The sequence below is a fragment of the Peromyscus californicus genome, unplaced genomic scaffold (assembly GCF_007827085.1).
Source record: "Peromyscus californicus insignis strain IS unplaced genomic scaffold, ASM782708v3 Scaffold_4__1_contigs__length_199733344, whole genome shotgun sequence".
In the NCBI taxonomy this organism is placed as follows: Eukaryota; Metazoa; Chordata; class Mammalia; order Rodentia; family Cricetidae; genus Peromyscus; species Peromyscus californicus.
Genome location: NW_026294562.1, coordinates 168,315,407 through 168,330,015, shown reverse-complemented (window position 1 = coordinate 168,330,015; position 14,609 = coordinate 168,315,407). Strand labels below are relative to the sequence as shown.

General features: G+C 46.0%; 1 protein-coding gene across 1 annotated transcript in view; it reads right to left on the bottom strand.

Annotated features, from left to right (window-relative positions):
- Positions 1–1,391: 1,391 nt before the first annotated feature.
- Positions 1,392–14,609, bottom strand: part of LOC128124057 (MHC class I-like protein MILL1) — a 29,077-nt gene continuing 15,859 nt past the window's right edge. The window contains exons 2-5 of the mRNA XM_052760292.1: positions 6,733–6,996; positions 6,238–6,510; positions 4,332–4,610; positions 1,392–1,486 (exon numbers count right to left, since the gene is read on the bottom strand). Of these exons, the coding sequence (XP_052616252.1) occupies positions 1,392–1,486; positions 4,332–4,610; positions 6,238–6,510; positions 6,733–6,996 (911 nt within the window). The remainder of the gene's footprint in view (positions 1,487–4,331; positions 4,611–6,237; positions 6,511–6,732; positions 6,997–14,609) is intronic.

The following is a 14,609-nucleotide window of genomic DNA, read 5'->3' as shown; positions in this document are numbered from 1 at the left end:
CAGGTAGCTTGCTCTGAGACAGTTAGCAGCCACAGAATACACAGATAGGCTATAGGCGTACGGTTTTTCATATTCCTGGGCTTTTCAAAACCTTCCTTTCTCTAGAAAGAGCCTAATGTAGCTCCCTGAGAATCCGTCCTTCAAAATCACATGGTGTCTCATCAAGGTGCACAGGAGCCATAACTAAGGGAGGCTGTGGAAGCAAGAGAGGCTCTGACTAGGAGCACGGGGTGGAGGTGGTGTTTACAATTGATAGAGGGGATACAATTGATAGAGGTCATTTTGAAGTGTTCCCCACCCTCTTACATAGAGGAACCCCCAGTCAGTAACACACATGAAGGGTTAACACAGGCAGTGACTCCAATGATAAAATTATGTCCATGTCGTAATTTCTCATTCTCTCCAAATGTCCCATCAATGTTCCCACTGCCTGGGGCTGTGGCTAACCACCAAAGCTCTGGCAGAACCTTTCCCTCAGGAGACGCTATAATAGGGTGTAGGCGATGCAGGGGTCCTAGAAAGTTGTCTTCATCCAGATCCCATGGGCATCTTCAGGACAAGTCAGCCAGTTGACCAGTACCTCAGGTTGTTCATTCAGAGGCACAGAGTTCTTTAGAGCCCAGGAGCACACCAAGGGGGAATTCCACTCTCGAACCAGGTCACCAGACTCTCACTGCAAACTGGGAAATGTTCGTCCAATGGGGTAACCTGTGGGTAATTAGAGATTGGAAAACTCAAGTGATGAATGAATTGGTAATGTCTAAAAAAATATATCCAACCCCTAGTAGATCTCAAAGCCATAGGCCTAACAGGTCACTCAGATCAGAGGGACACATCTGTACACCAATAATAAATAGGAGTGGTGGATATATCCCAATATAGTTAGAGAGAACAGTGCAGGCCCCACATGGGAAACATCTAGAACAGTGGTTCTCAGCCTTCCCAATGCTGTAACCATTTAATACAGTTCCTCATATTGTAATGACTATGAATCACATTGCTATGAATCACAATGAAAATATCTGAGCTGGGTGGTGGTGGTGCACGCCTTTAATCCCAGCACTCAGGAGGCAGAGCCAGGTGGATCTCTTTGAGTTCAAGGCCAGCCTGGTCTTCAGAGTGAGATCTAGGACAGGCACCAGAACATCATAGAGAAACCCTGTCTTGAAAAAAAACAATAAATAAATAATAGAAAATATCTGATATGCAGGATGTCTGATATGTGACCCCCAAAGAGGTCATGACCCACAGGTTGAGAACCACTGAAGAAGACCAATTACGTCACTCTGATACTTATAAATGTCATCTAATGTTTTAAAAGCCAGATATTTAAAAATAAACCTTGATTTGACTTACATTACAGTCATTTTTAAAAAATTAATTAATTAATTCTACATTGGGACTGGAGTTTCCACTCTCTCCTCTCCTCCCATTCCCTCCCGAATCACTTTTTGTGTCCCCCAGTGGATCCTCTCCTCCTCCATTTCTATTCAGAAAAGGACAGGGGATAATGACAAAACACAGTGTAATGCCCATGCGTGAGCCCCCTCCCCTCCAACAAGACCGCCAAGGAGCCGACTTCCAATGTAAGAACAATAGGTTTCCTATATTCCGGCCTAGGCAGGGACCTTCCCAACACCACTTTACAGTAGGTGAAAAGAGGGAAGGTCCCGAGCACTCACTTTAAGGGGTTTATATAAGAAAGGTTCACATGCAGAATGTTACATATCTCGGCGGCTAGGGACGAGGTAGAGACATAAGGTTACTAATTGCTAACAGGGTTCAGGGTGTCTATAGAGACATACATTTTTATTCCCTATGTCCTATTTTTGTTGACACATTCAGATTTATTGCTGCATTCCTACACTCTCTTTCGAGTTAAACTTTTGGTCAATTAAAAAAAAAAGGTTGGTCAGCAAATACCTTTGGAGGAAGAAGGGGGTAGGGGAAGGAACATCTTTTAAGATGGCTGCTAATTTCTCCCTTTCAACAACATATCAAGTTAGAGTAAGACTAAGCACTTCACCTTGTATTAAGGTTGGGCAAGGTGACCTAATATGAGCAGCAGGTTTCCAAAAGCCAGCAAAAGGGTCAGAGACAGGCCCTGTTCCCACTGCTAGGAGTCCCATAAGAAGACCAAACAAAACAACTGTCACATCTATGCAGAGGGCCCAGGTCAGTCCCATACAGGCTCCCTGGTTGTTTGCTCAGTTTCTGTGAGCTCCAATGAGCCCAGGTTAGTTAATTCTGTGGTTTTCTTATGTTGTCCTTGACCTCTCTGTATCCTGCAATCCTTCCTGCCTCTCTTCAGCAGGATTCCCTGAGCTCTGCCTAGTGTTTGACTATGGGTCTCTGCATCTGTTTCTACCAGTTGCTGGATGAAGCCTCTCTGATGACTATTGGGCTAGGCATGAGTATAGCAGAGTATCACTAGGCATCATTATTTTGATATTTTTTTCTACAGTAATGTTTGGTTATATCCTAGGTCTCTGGGCCATCCAGCCTCTGGGTCCTATCTCTAGGCAGTGTCAGGGGTGACCCATTCTCTTGGCATGGGTCTGAGGCTGGACCAGGCATTGGTTGGCCACTCCCAGAATCTCTATGTCACCCTTACCTCAGCACATTACATAGTCAGAACACAATGTAAGTCAGAGGTTATGTAGTTCAGTTGGGATCCAGATACCTCCACTGGAAGTCTTGCCTGGTCACAGGAAGTTGCCAATTCAGTGTAGGTATCCACTATTGCCGGGAATGTTAGCTGGGGTCATCCTTGCAGATTCCTGGGAATTTCCTTTGCACCAGGTTTCTACTGACCCTGAAATACCCCCTTCCCCATTGGTTCTTTCAGTACTCTCCCCCAAACCACCCCACCTGATTCCCGACCCCACCCCCACCTTGATTGGACATACTTTACAGACAGTTTTTAGTAATTGTTAATCTTAGAACTTAGAAACTAATATCATATATATCGTTTTTCAAGTCTGATCCTTAAATACATTAGAGAACTTACTCGACTTTTGTAACTTATAAAAGCCATTTAGTTTCCCATTCTGAAGCCATTTATCCATATAATCTTTATACATCAATCTTTATGCATTAAATAATTTTTATATTTTTATAGTTTTTTATACATTATCTCCTTATCTTTATAGCAATTTTATTTTTAAAACCACTATAGTAGTATATGTCGATCTCCCTTTATTATTTTTAAAATAAAATTAGTTGGGGGGCCAGCTCACCTCCTTTTTTTTTTTTTTTTTGGTTTTTTGAGTCAGAGTTTCCCCATGTAGTTTTGGTTCCTGTCCTGGAACTCGCTCTGTAGACCAGGCTGGCCTTGAACTCACAGAGATCTGCCTGGCTCTGCCTCCTGAGTGCTGGGATTAAAGACATGTGCCACGGCAATCCGGCTTACTTCCTTTTATTGTGAAGGAGTATTAACATTCAACAAATTTTGTTGTGATCATTTTAGGCTGGTATGGCTGAAGGTAGAAAGAGAGTAGTTCAACCTAGAAGATAGACCAGAAGTCCTGTATTGGATCTTAAAGATCCATTTGATTATTAATACGGACTTAAAGACACCACAGAGATTAAAATATCCTCAAAATCTTTAAATGTCTGTATTTATGTATACATACACTGTCTCAACCAGATGATTCATGAATATCTTTTGAGGAGAAGTTTCCATGTTTGAATCAAGATGCTAATTGCAATAGACCTCATCATCATCGGGTGAATTGCCTGCCTCTCAGTCATCTTTTGGGCTACCAGGTCTCCCTCTGTATTGTTTGGCTCTTTGCTTTCTACATATTTGGTGAAGAGACGGGAACATTTGTGGTTTGCCACAATCTGGACTTTGCTGTGGGTGTCCTGCCTGCTTTTCTGTCCCTGTGTTTCCAATGTATCTAAGAACACATGGGAAGCAGCACCGTACATCCACCAGGGGCACTGCCTCCCAAGAGCCGGAAAGGTTAACAGGTCCTGGGGTCCTTCCCTTCACCAGTGGGGCAAAAAGTCGCTTATGTGACTACCTTTCTACCTGTACAATTTACAAAGAGAAGAAAAGGCCTGTCACCCTCTTTCACACCCTGCAGGGATGCTCACCTGGTCTCTTGCTGTCCTGTGTGTTCTTGCTGCTCTAGGCCTGGCCTAGAAATACCAACATGGCAGGAAAAGCAGAAGCCACAAGAGCAGAAACTGAGCTGGTGGCTCCACCAGTTTTCCCGGTTTGAGGTTCTGGAAGTCACAACAAAAGCTGAGTGATTGTACTCCACAGGGGCTTCCTGACCATGCCTCCCACCCTCTTAGGAGGGATGCTTGCCCTATTTTCTCACCAAGGAGTGTAGGGACCTCAATGTTCTTGCTGCGGTGTCTCAGACGGCAGGTGAAGTGTGGTTCCTGTCCAGGAAGAACCCAAACAGACACCCAGGTCTGGTAGGTCCCATCTCCGCTGGGCAGGATGGTCCCAGGCCCAAAGGTATGCTGCTGTGCCGGCTTCCCATGCTGAAGCCAGGCCAGGGTGGCCACAGCAGGATTCAGATTAAAAGCCCAGCATGTCAGGGTGATCTTGCCCAGTTTGTGCACTTTGCTGGTCACTGTCATGTTTGGGGAACCTGAGAGATGATAAAGCGGGTCAGTTAAGATGAGGACCTTTCAATCTCTGAATGGAGTGTCGCCCAGAAGAATCGTCTTGTTCACATTCACTGCCCGGCGCCCACTGGATGGCACAGCTCTCAGTGGCTATAGGACTGTGGGAGGCTGGGGCTCAGCTCCACTGGCCCTTGATGCTCTTGAGAGTCAGTCCCTTCTTTACATGCTGATGATGAGAGGACATGGTGTCCCTGCTGTCACGGGTCAGCAGTCCCTCTTTCCAGCACAGGTCACAGATGAACAACAGGCACTGAGAGGACAGAGGCTCAGTGTTTATAGGGGCCACAGATCAGACCGTGGTGGGCTGTGCCTCTTCTCTAGGACAAAGCCAGCTCCGCAGTCTCTAGGGGACAGGTGAGGGACTCTCCAAGTACAGTCAGCTGACTGTGGCCATGATTGTTTGTTCCTGGATTTATCCAAAAACTGATGACCAGTATCTTTCTTCCTCCACTAATATCCCAGGACAACCTCTATTTTCTGTTACAAGATTTATCTAAAGCTTTAAACCTCACACTTCAGATCTCAGACAGGTCCATTATCATAACACTAGAAAGGAAGAGGCAGGCAGTGGGTGAGTGCGGGTGAGAGGCATTATGAGACTCTGCATAAAGAAAATAATAATAAAATAAAGCCAAATAAAAATATGAAACTTGATCTTTTAAATATTTTAGATTAGTTTATTTTATGTATATAAATATTTTGTCTCCAAGAATGTATGTGTACCATGTGTAACCTAGTGCCTATAAAAGTCAGCAAAGGAGGGGGGGTGTTGGTGCATGCCTTTAATCCTAGCACTTGGGAGGCAGAGGCAGGTGTATCTCTGTGAGTTCGAGGCCAGCCTGGTCTACAAAGTGAGTTCCAGGACAGAGAAATCCTGTCTCAAACAAACAAAAACAAACAAACAAACAAACAAACAAACAAACAAACAAACAAAGCAGGTCAGAGTGTGCCACCACATTGTAGAACTGTGGTGGGTCACAGTTATCACTTGTAGACCTGCTGAAAGACAGGGCAGAGCTCAGTGAGGATGAGGATCTAAAAATCCTTTCCTGGTGAGAATCTGAGGGCAGAAACAAACCAGTTATTATGAAGTGTCCCCCTGTGGACATTTGCCTCCTGCCTCCTCTCCCTAAGAGTCAGGCCACCTGTGGTCAAATGAGTGTATGACATTCACAAACAGCTCCTTAGGCTCCTGATACTCTGTGGGTGTCAGTCCGCATCTATCTGGAGAACTTGAGAGGACAAGAAGATTTCACTGTTAGAGGCCAGCTGATCCAGCGTGTGATGTAGAAGAAGTTATAGGCACTGATGGGCCAAAGAGCCACTGGACAGAAAGTGGGGGCAACTAAGTGAAATCTAAGATTACTGACATCTGGGGACTTATAACTATGCACTCATGTCAGAGACACCTGAGCTTCCCCACTTAAGGTGCACAACAGAGGCTCTGGAGGAGATCACTCACACTCTATCTGAGTGTCACCTTAGACTATGTGATGCTTGTCTAATTTATTGAGAACCCAGCACCTCATAAGCACTGTGGCAAGATGCAGTCAGACTCAGTGAATGGACCCGCGCACCCATAGTCAGTACCTGTATCCATCAATTCTCTCCCCAAATAAATCAAATATCTCTGGAGACGGTCAGGACATATGCCATTCAGAAAAGTCTTAACTTGTTCCACACTGGGGCCATGCCTCTCCCAGAAGGTCTTGGATGAGTGTGCTGAAGGCACGGCCACTTTCCATGTTTGGCTCTTCTGGTCAAAGGTGAGGAAGTCTTGCCCATCATAGCCCAAGCGCCAGAAGCCTCCAGTGTTGTTTCCTTGGGTTTCACAGCCAAAAGTTGCCTGAAGGGTGTGAATGCCTGGCCATACCAGGCAGAGACTTGTCACCTTATTTTTTAAGGACCTTATTTCCCTCTGGTCTTAAGGTGAGTTGGGCACATCCTGTGACCTCTCAGGATTCGGGTCCTGCATCCCTCACAGAAGCATCACTAGTTTAATCACTCATCCCAGCTGTGTCCAACCCCCAACCCTGACTTTAGAGACCAGAATTGAATTGTGTGCTTCTGTCTCGGCCTACTCACCTCCACGCTGGCCCTTCTGGGTCATGACCTCAGTCAGCATCCTCCTGAGTTGCTCCTCCTTCTCCTGCATGTCCTCAGTCTCTCTTGTCCAGATCTCAGCTCCTCTATGTCCCTTGATCCTAGGCCCCCAGAGCTCTTCTCTTCTCCTGTAGCCATCATAGCGCAGGAAGAGCTCATTGTCAATGTATCCCTGGGCTCTGAATTGGGACTTCTTTGACGCCTCCAGAGACAAGGCCATGAGGTCATAGTGCAGAGTATGGGTTCCTGAGAGAGGAAGAGAAAGATGACACAATTAACAAGTTGATGGTTTTCACAGTCAGCTCTGCCTTGAGGAACTGAGCTCAGACTGTACTGTGCTGCTGTGTGAGTGTGAGAAGCCAAGAGGAGTGTTTTGTTAGAGCGTGGAAGAGAAAAGGAGTGAAGAGAGTGAGAGAAGGAGAGATTGTAGTAGAGAGATGTAAAATGGCCTTCTGGTGTCTGACAGCCTTGGCACCACGAAGCCATGGTGCTCTGGGTGTCTTCTGCTGCCAGCCACGGCCCTGGTGTTATCTGGGCCTGAGAGTCGTGTGTGTGTCTGTGGCCCTCCAGCAGCCAGGGTTTGATCCAATGTCTGTGGCTGCTGTGGGATGTTCTGTATGGCAAATGTGTTGTTGACTGGTCAATAAATAAAACACTGATTGGCCATTGGCTAGGCAGGAAGTGTAGGCGGGACAAGGAGGAGAATAGAGCTGGGAAGTGGAAGGCTGAGTCAGAGAGACACTGCCAGCCGCCAGGATGAGAAACAGCATGTGAAGATGCCGGTAAGCCACGAGCCATGTGGCAAGGTATAGATTAATGGAAATGGATTAATTTAAGCTGTAAGAACAGTTAGCAAGAAGCCTGCCACGGCCATACAGTTTGTAACCAATGTAAATCTCTGTGTTTACTTGGTCGGGTCTGAGGGGCTGTGGGACTGGCAGGTGAGAGAGATTTGTCCTGACTGTGGGCCAGACAGGAAATCTCTAGCTACAAATGGCGTCCAACGTGGTGGCAAGAGTTTCCACCTAAAATCTGACAAAAAAGATTCTAAAACGGAGCTAAAAACAACTTCTTAATTGTCTCTCTCAAATGAGCAGCAGCTGCCGGTTTGAGCTATTTGTGGGTTCCTAGCATGTGCGCGATCGACCTGCAGTATGGCAGGAATGAGGCCTCTGCAGGTGGCATATTAAGCTGCATGGTGGATTTAGACTTTGCTAGTACAAAAAAAAAAAAAAAGAGGTTTCTGGGCTACACGCTGCTTGGATAAAAGCATAGACCCACGATAGCCCCCAGAGCTGGTGGTAAACCACTGTCATGTTGGGAAACTGAGGTGGGCAGAGCCAGCAGCCACAGCTGCTGCAGTTTAAAGCAATAGATTCACAATAAGACAGATTCAGATGTAATAGTTTACAATGTGTGTAAAAGATACGTAGGCTTGAAAGAGACAAAAAAGATGATATATACAGTTATAGAAACAAATACATAGTTTTAAAAAATAAAGTCTTTAAAGAGACAGTAAAATTAATATAAAAAATAAGCCATGTGGAGATGACTATCACACAGAGAATCTGGATTGTGTTGTCTTTGGGATTTTTAACTGCAGAAAAACATTTGATTGTAAAAGCTGTTGAGTTATGACAAAATGTATATTTTAAAGGTACCTTGACTTCAAAATTTGGATATAAGGATATGCTGCTTTGGAAAAGAGTCTCTGCTTTTGTTCCCACAGAAAGCCAGAGGCTATGGATTTGTTCCAGATTAAGATACATCAGGTTTGACCAGCCAAGACCCCCTGAAAGGTCTCCGATGACACCATGGCCGAGATGATCCAACATCCAAAATGGTTTGAAGGCAACTGGCTCAGACGATACACCCTCATGGACTATTCCATAATCCTAAAATTTTCTTTGAGTTCCCATAAGATACAGCGCCCCCATCCAGTAGGAAGTAGTAAGAGAAGGTACGCCCAAATTCCCAAATTATATGTAATTTTACTTTGTTAAGGTTAAAACCTTCCTTTTTGAAAAAAAAAATGGGGGAAGTGCTGTGGGATGTTCTGTATGGCAAATGTGTTGCTGATTGGTCAATAAATAAATTACTGATTGGCCAGTGGCTAGGCAGGAAGTATAGGTGGGACAAGGAGGAGAATAGAGCTGGGAAGTGGAAGGCTGAGTCAGAGAGACACTGCCAGCTGCCACGATGAGAAACAGCATGTGAAGATGCCAGTAAGCCTCGAGCCATGTGGCAAGGTATAGATTAATGGAAATGGATTAATTTAAGCTGTAAGAACAGTTAGCAAGAAGCCTGCCATGGCCACACAGTTTGTAAGCAATATAAGTCTCTGTGTTTACTTGGTCGGGTCTGAGTGGCTGTGGGACTGGCAGGTGAGAGAGATTTGTCCTGACTGTGGGCCAGACAGGAAATCTCTAGCTACATGTGGCTCCTGTTGCAACTGGTCTATGTGGTTACCTTGGGTCTGATCAGCTGACCAGGACCTTGTTGGTGCCCAAGAACAATCTGTGCTGCAACTGGTACCGTGCAGATCTGAGTGGCCTGTGGTGCTACTAATGTAATGGTGATGTCCCAGCCAGAGCTGCTTCTGAAGGCCATGTCATGAGTGTGGCCCCACTGCAGCAAGGGTTTGTGTTAATGTTCAATGCTCCTGTTACCAAGGAAATCCATGCAGATACCTGAGTTCTGGGGACATGTTTTTGTCTGAGGGCCACAGTGTTGCTGGGGCCATGTCAATCTGAGTGGACTGCACTGCCACCTGGGGCAATGGTGACATCCAGACATGGCTGCTGCTGAGGATCATGTCTGGGTCCATGGTCCAGCTGTGCCTGGGGTTGGTGTTGATGTCTGTGGCCTGTAGGATTTCAGGGGGCATAGGAACCTATGGGTGATAAAATCAGAAGGTCAGGCTGAGCTGTCCCTGCCATTGGTGGGCCTGGGAAAACTGGCCCTGCCCCTCACTGGACACTGAGCAAGAGAGCTGGTCCCAACCCTCACGGGAGAACTGGCTCCACACCTGGGAGAGATGGCCTCACCGCTCACCGCAGTTGAGGGAGAAATGACTTTAATGTAATGGGCATAGGCTATAGGGTAAAAGGGCCAGACAAAGAAACACACCCTAACCCTGAAACCAGAGCCAAAAACCAGAACCAGTGAAAGAAACACACCTTAGCCCTAAAAACAGAGCCAGAAGGTTAAGAAGAGCCAGTGAAAGAAACACACTTTGTCCCTGAACCAGAGCCAAAGAAACATTCTCTGCCCCTGATCAGCTGAGCATGAAACCAACCAACCCCTGAGCATGAAATCAGCCAATCTCTGAGCTTGTCCAAGATGCATGATTGAAATCTGATCAATTCCCACCCTGAAAATCTTCACTGTGCATAAACTCTGCCGCCAAGAAGCCCTGTATAGGCCCAGTGCCTGTTCCTTGGGAGTTTGCCTTTTTCCACCTTGGCAGAGGCAGCCACTCGCCTGGATTCCTCCCTCCCAATAAATCTCTTGAATGAGTTTTAGGTGAAGGTCTTCTTTCACTGGGGTGGAGATGCACAGAGAAGTAACAATTTTTGCAGGAGCAGGCACAAACTGCTATATTTCTTGAGGGGAGGGGTTCCCCCAGCAGAGTGTGGCAGAGAAGTAGCAATTTTCACTTGAGCAGAGAAGCAAGGGACATCTCTACAGGGAAGCTCTCTTAGTAGAGTGGAGTAGAGATGAGCTGTAAAGGCTCTCTGGGAGAAGACCAGGATTGCTACATTCCTGTGGGTAAACCATCCACTATCAGACCACAGCCATAGGTATAGCCTGGCTTCTGAAAGCTGGGATGCCTTTCCCTTCAGAGCTATAAATACTTAAATAGTAGACCTGGCTTCTCTCCCACACCTGAGGTGGGTGGCCCCTGTGGCCCAGACTGCCCAGTTCAGGTATAACCCAGACCCACAGCTGGCCCTTGGGTTGGCCCACCCTAACATCTGCCCATTCTAGGACCTGCTGGAGCTCCTGAAGTGACTGGTCCTGTGGAAAGCTACTCGCGGGATCTCAGAGCTGCTGCAGGATATCCCAGGGGAGTTTCAGTGGGGCTGCAGTGATGAAGGTGTACCAGAAACCAGAGGCTTTGAAGCAGATCCATGACTTATTGCAATAAACATGTGCTAGTAAAACTGATTGGACAAAGGACTATACTATGTGATTCAAAGTAATATAAGGGACTACTTCAAAAAATCTCTACTCCATGATGTTGAAAAATCTAAAAAAAGGGGTACATTTCTAGATTGAGTCAAACCACCAAAGTCGAACCATGAAGTGATCAATAGCCTAAATATAACCATAATAAAGGGGAGATAAAAAAGTAATGATAATCCTTCTGAAAAAAGCAAATGAACAAACACACACAAAAAAACAGTCCAGGCCCATATGGATTCACAGCAAATTCTACTGTATTTTTAAAGAACATCTAGAGCCAATTCTTCTTAAATTAAAAAAAAAGACACATAAAGAGCATTCTCAAACTTGGTCTATGCCAGTGTATAGTTTGTGTATCAGTCTCATACACAAACCAAGTAAATACACAGCAAAATTCCCAAATCACGGACCAGTATCCCTATTGAACTCTCATGCAAAATCCTCAATAAAATACTTGAAAACAAAATACAGGCATATATCATGAACATCCTCCACAATGATCAAGTTGACTTTATTACAGAGACACAGGAATGGTTTAGCATATGTAAGTTAACAAATATTATAAAGCCTAGTCACGGGCTTACAGACAAAAAAAATCACAGGATTGTACTAGAATGTTTTAAGGTGTGTTACTTTTGTTTATGTTGCATTTGTTTAACTCTGTGAAGCTGTGTTACTGTGCCTGTCTAAAACACCTGATGGTCTAATAAAGAACTGAATGGCCAGTAGAGAGCAGGAGAAAGGATAGGCAGAACTGGCAGGCAGAGAGAACATATAGAGGGAGAAATCTGGAAAGGGGGATGGAAAGCAAGCCAGAAAATAGGAGGACATGAAGGGCCAGCCACCCAGCTACACAGCCAACAAGCCAGGATGTAAGAGTAAGATTTACAGAAGTAAGAGAACGGGAAAAGCCCTGGGGCAAAAGGTAGATGGGATAATTTAAGATAAGGAAAGCTGATTAGAAACTAAGCCAAGCTAAGGCCAGGCATTCATAAGTAATAATAAACCTGCATGTGTGAATTTATTTGGGAGCTGGGTGGTGGGCCACTAAAAAAAAGAGTAAAAAGCAGATAACAACATTACAGGATCATTTCCATAGTTCCAGAAAAATCCTTTGAAAAGATCAAGTGTGTATATAAAGAAAGTAGCAAAAAACATATGAAATACATGAAAGGACAAAGAATTTTACTGGAGTATTGATCCGAAGAAATAAGGAGCTGGAGCTAAGAGAGAGAGCTTGCATGGGGCTGTGCATCCAGTCCCTACAACCACAGTGAAAAATCTAAAGAGTATATAAGATGGGAATTCCACTGAAGAAACCTGTAGCATCTGAAAGTTAGGACTCATGATGGGATTTGGAGCCGACCTGAATGGATAGGCTCTATTATAGTGGCCAAATATATGGTGGGGTATGAAAGAGAGAGAGAGAGAATGGTTCATGTCCTATGAATGGAGGCAGATCCAGAAAGGATTGAGGAGTATACAGAGGTCAGTGACCTGCTTACCACCCAGGGCCATGGTGATATCTGGGCCTGAGCTGCCTGCAAGGGCCACGTCTGTGCCCATGGCCCAGCTGCAGTCATGGTCATATCTGTGGTTCCTATTACCATCAAAGCAGAGAGGAGAGGGTTGCCCAGAGTGTGACCCACCCCTCACTGGCTGCAACAGTAAGAGAACTGGTCCTAAACACACCAGCTGTAGCACTGGAGAGAGCAGGTCCCTGCACCTCACCTAGGCATCATGAACTAGGCAGCCTGTGGCAGGTTGGAGAGCTGTCCCTGAGGTCATGAGGACCAGTGCACTGGCGTGACACTTCTCTCTGGCTGCAGCACTCAGGAGAGCAGGCCCTGCACCTTGCCTGGTCAACACAGTAGAGCTCCCCTCTTGGTGGGGGTCTGGTGTGCCAGCTCTGAGGGCATGAGTGTTGGAGAGATGGCCCCAGTACTAGCCTGTCATAGTGCAGTGTGGGCAGAGAAGAGATGCTTCCCCTCACTCCTCAACCCTTGCTGCCTGCGGCAGGCGAGAGGGCTGGCTCCTGGGTCATGAGAGTACAAGAGCTGGCCCTGCCCCTCCGTGGCTGCAGCACTTGAAAGAGTGGTCCCTACACCTCTCCTAGGCAACATAGTAGAGCTGGCCCTGGTGGTGGTGGTGTTGGCAAGCCAGCTTGGAAGACATGAGATGGACAACAGGCCTGGCCCATTTCTGCTTACTACTACATAGGGTGAGCTAGCCAGGTTGGAGCTGGAGAGGAAACCCTGGTGTCCCAGATGAGAAAGATCTGGCAGGCTGAGCAAACCAGCAATCACCCAGGCCCAGACCCAGGGCTATGAGTTGGCCCATCTCATCATCCACCCCTTCTATGATCTGTGGGAGCGTGTGAAAGGGCCAGCCCTACAGACCCAAAGTTTTAGGATCTCCATGACACAGGACAACAACAGGATATCCAAAAGGAGCCCTAGTGAGCACCCGGTGTCAATGGTGTAGCAAACCCAGAAATCTTGAAACCAGATCAGTAACTCATTGCAATGAACGCTTTCAAGTAAGATATGTAGACTAATGTGAGTCACTGTGTCACACTAGATTCCATGATGAGATTGTTCTTTTCTTTCCTTTTGAATTCTATTTTGTTTTATCTAGGTGAGGAGGTTGAAGGGTAGAGGGCAGAAGGGAAGGGATAGAAGAGAGATGAGTGATATCAAGATCATAATATGAAATCCCAAAAAACAATCAATAAGAAATTAAATTGGGAAAAAAACAAACAAAACCCAACATTCTTAACATTCTTATTCCAACTGTAGTAGAATTTGGACAATGGAGTGTGAGCATACCACAACATGTTCGGTAAACCCAGAGTAAATTTGAAACAATGTCCTTGAGTCTACTAACTCCTTGTCCACACTTGTCCAGACACTTACCTTCTGCAAAGCCTCCCCCACTTCCCCTTTCACTTGGTCCCCACACCCATCATGGCTCCTCTCTACCTCCCTGGTGTAAGGGATACTACTTTTGCTTCCCTTTCTCATTGCTTGTTTTCATACATACCTCTCCCATTGTTACCACCTCAAGAGCTTGCCTGCCACCTTCTCAGAGAGTACCAGAGACCCCCCCCACACATTGTACCAAATACTCACTTCACGAAAAGTTGTATTGACACTAACCCCATGGACTCCCACAAGTACCTTGGGAAGGAGCCTCTTGGCCACAGGAATATTCCCCTAGGTGCTATGAACCAACCCTGGTGACAGTTAGTACCTATATCTAGCAGAAAGTTCCTCAAGGAAGCTAGGTATCTCTGGAGCTGAGCAGGACATATGTCCTTCAAGTAAGTCTTAACTTGATCATCTCTGGGTGCACACATCTCCCAGAAGGGCTTGGTCTGCTGGGTGGAGAGCACAGCCACTCTCCATGTGAGAGTCTTCTAGTCAAAGGTGAGGGAATCCTGCCCATTGTAGCCAAGGAGCCAGAAGCCCCCAGTGCTCAGGTTTCTCTAAAGCTCACAGCCCAAAGTTGCCTGGAGGGTGTGATGGCCTGGTCCACATCAGATAGGGACCAGTCATCTTCTTGTCTCTGGATCTCATCTGCCAGTGGGGTTCAGAGCAGGTAGGGTGCATCCTGTGACCACCAAGGTGTGGGGCTCTTATTAATTGTTAATGGTCAGGGGAAAAGAAAAG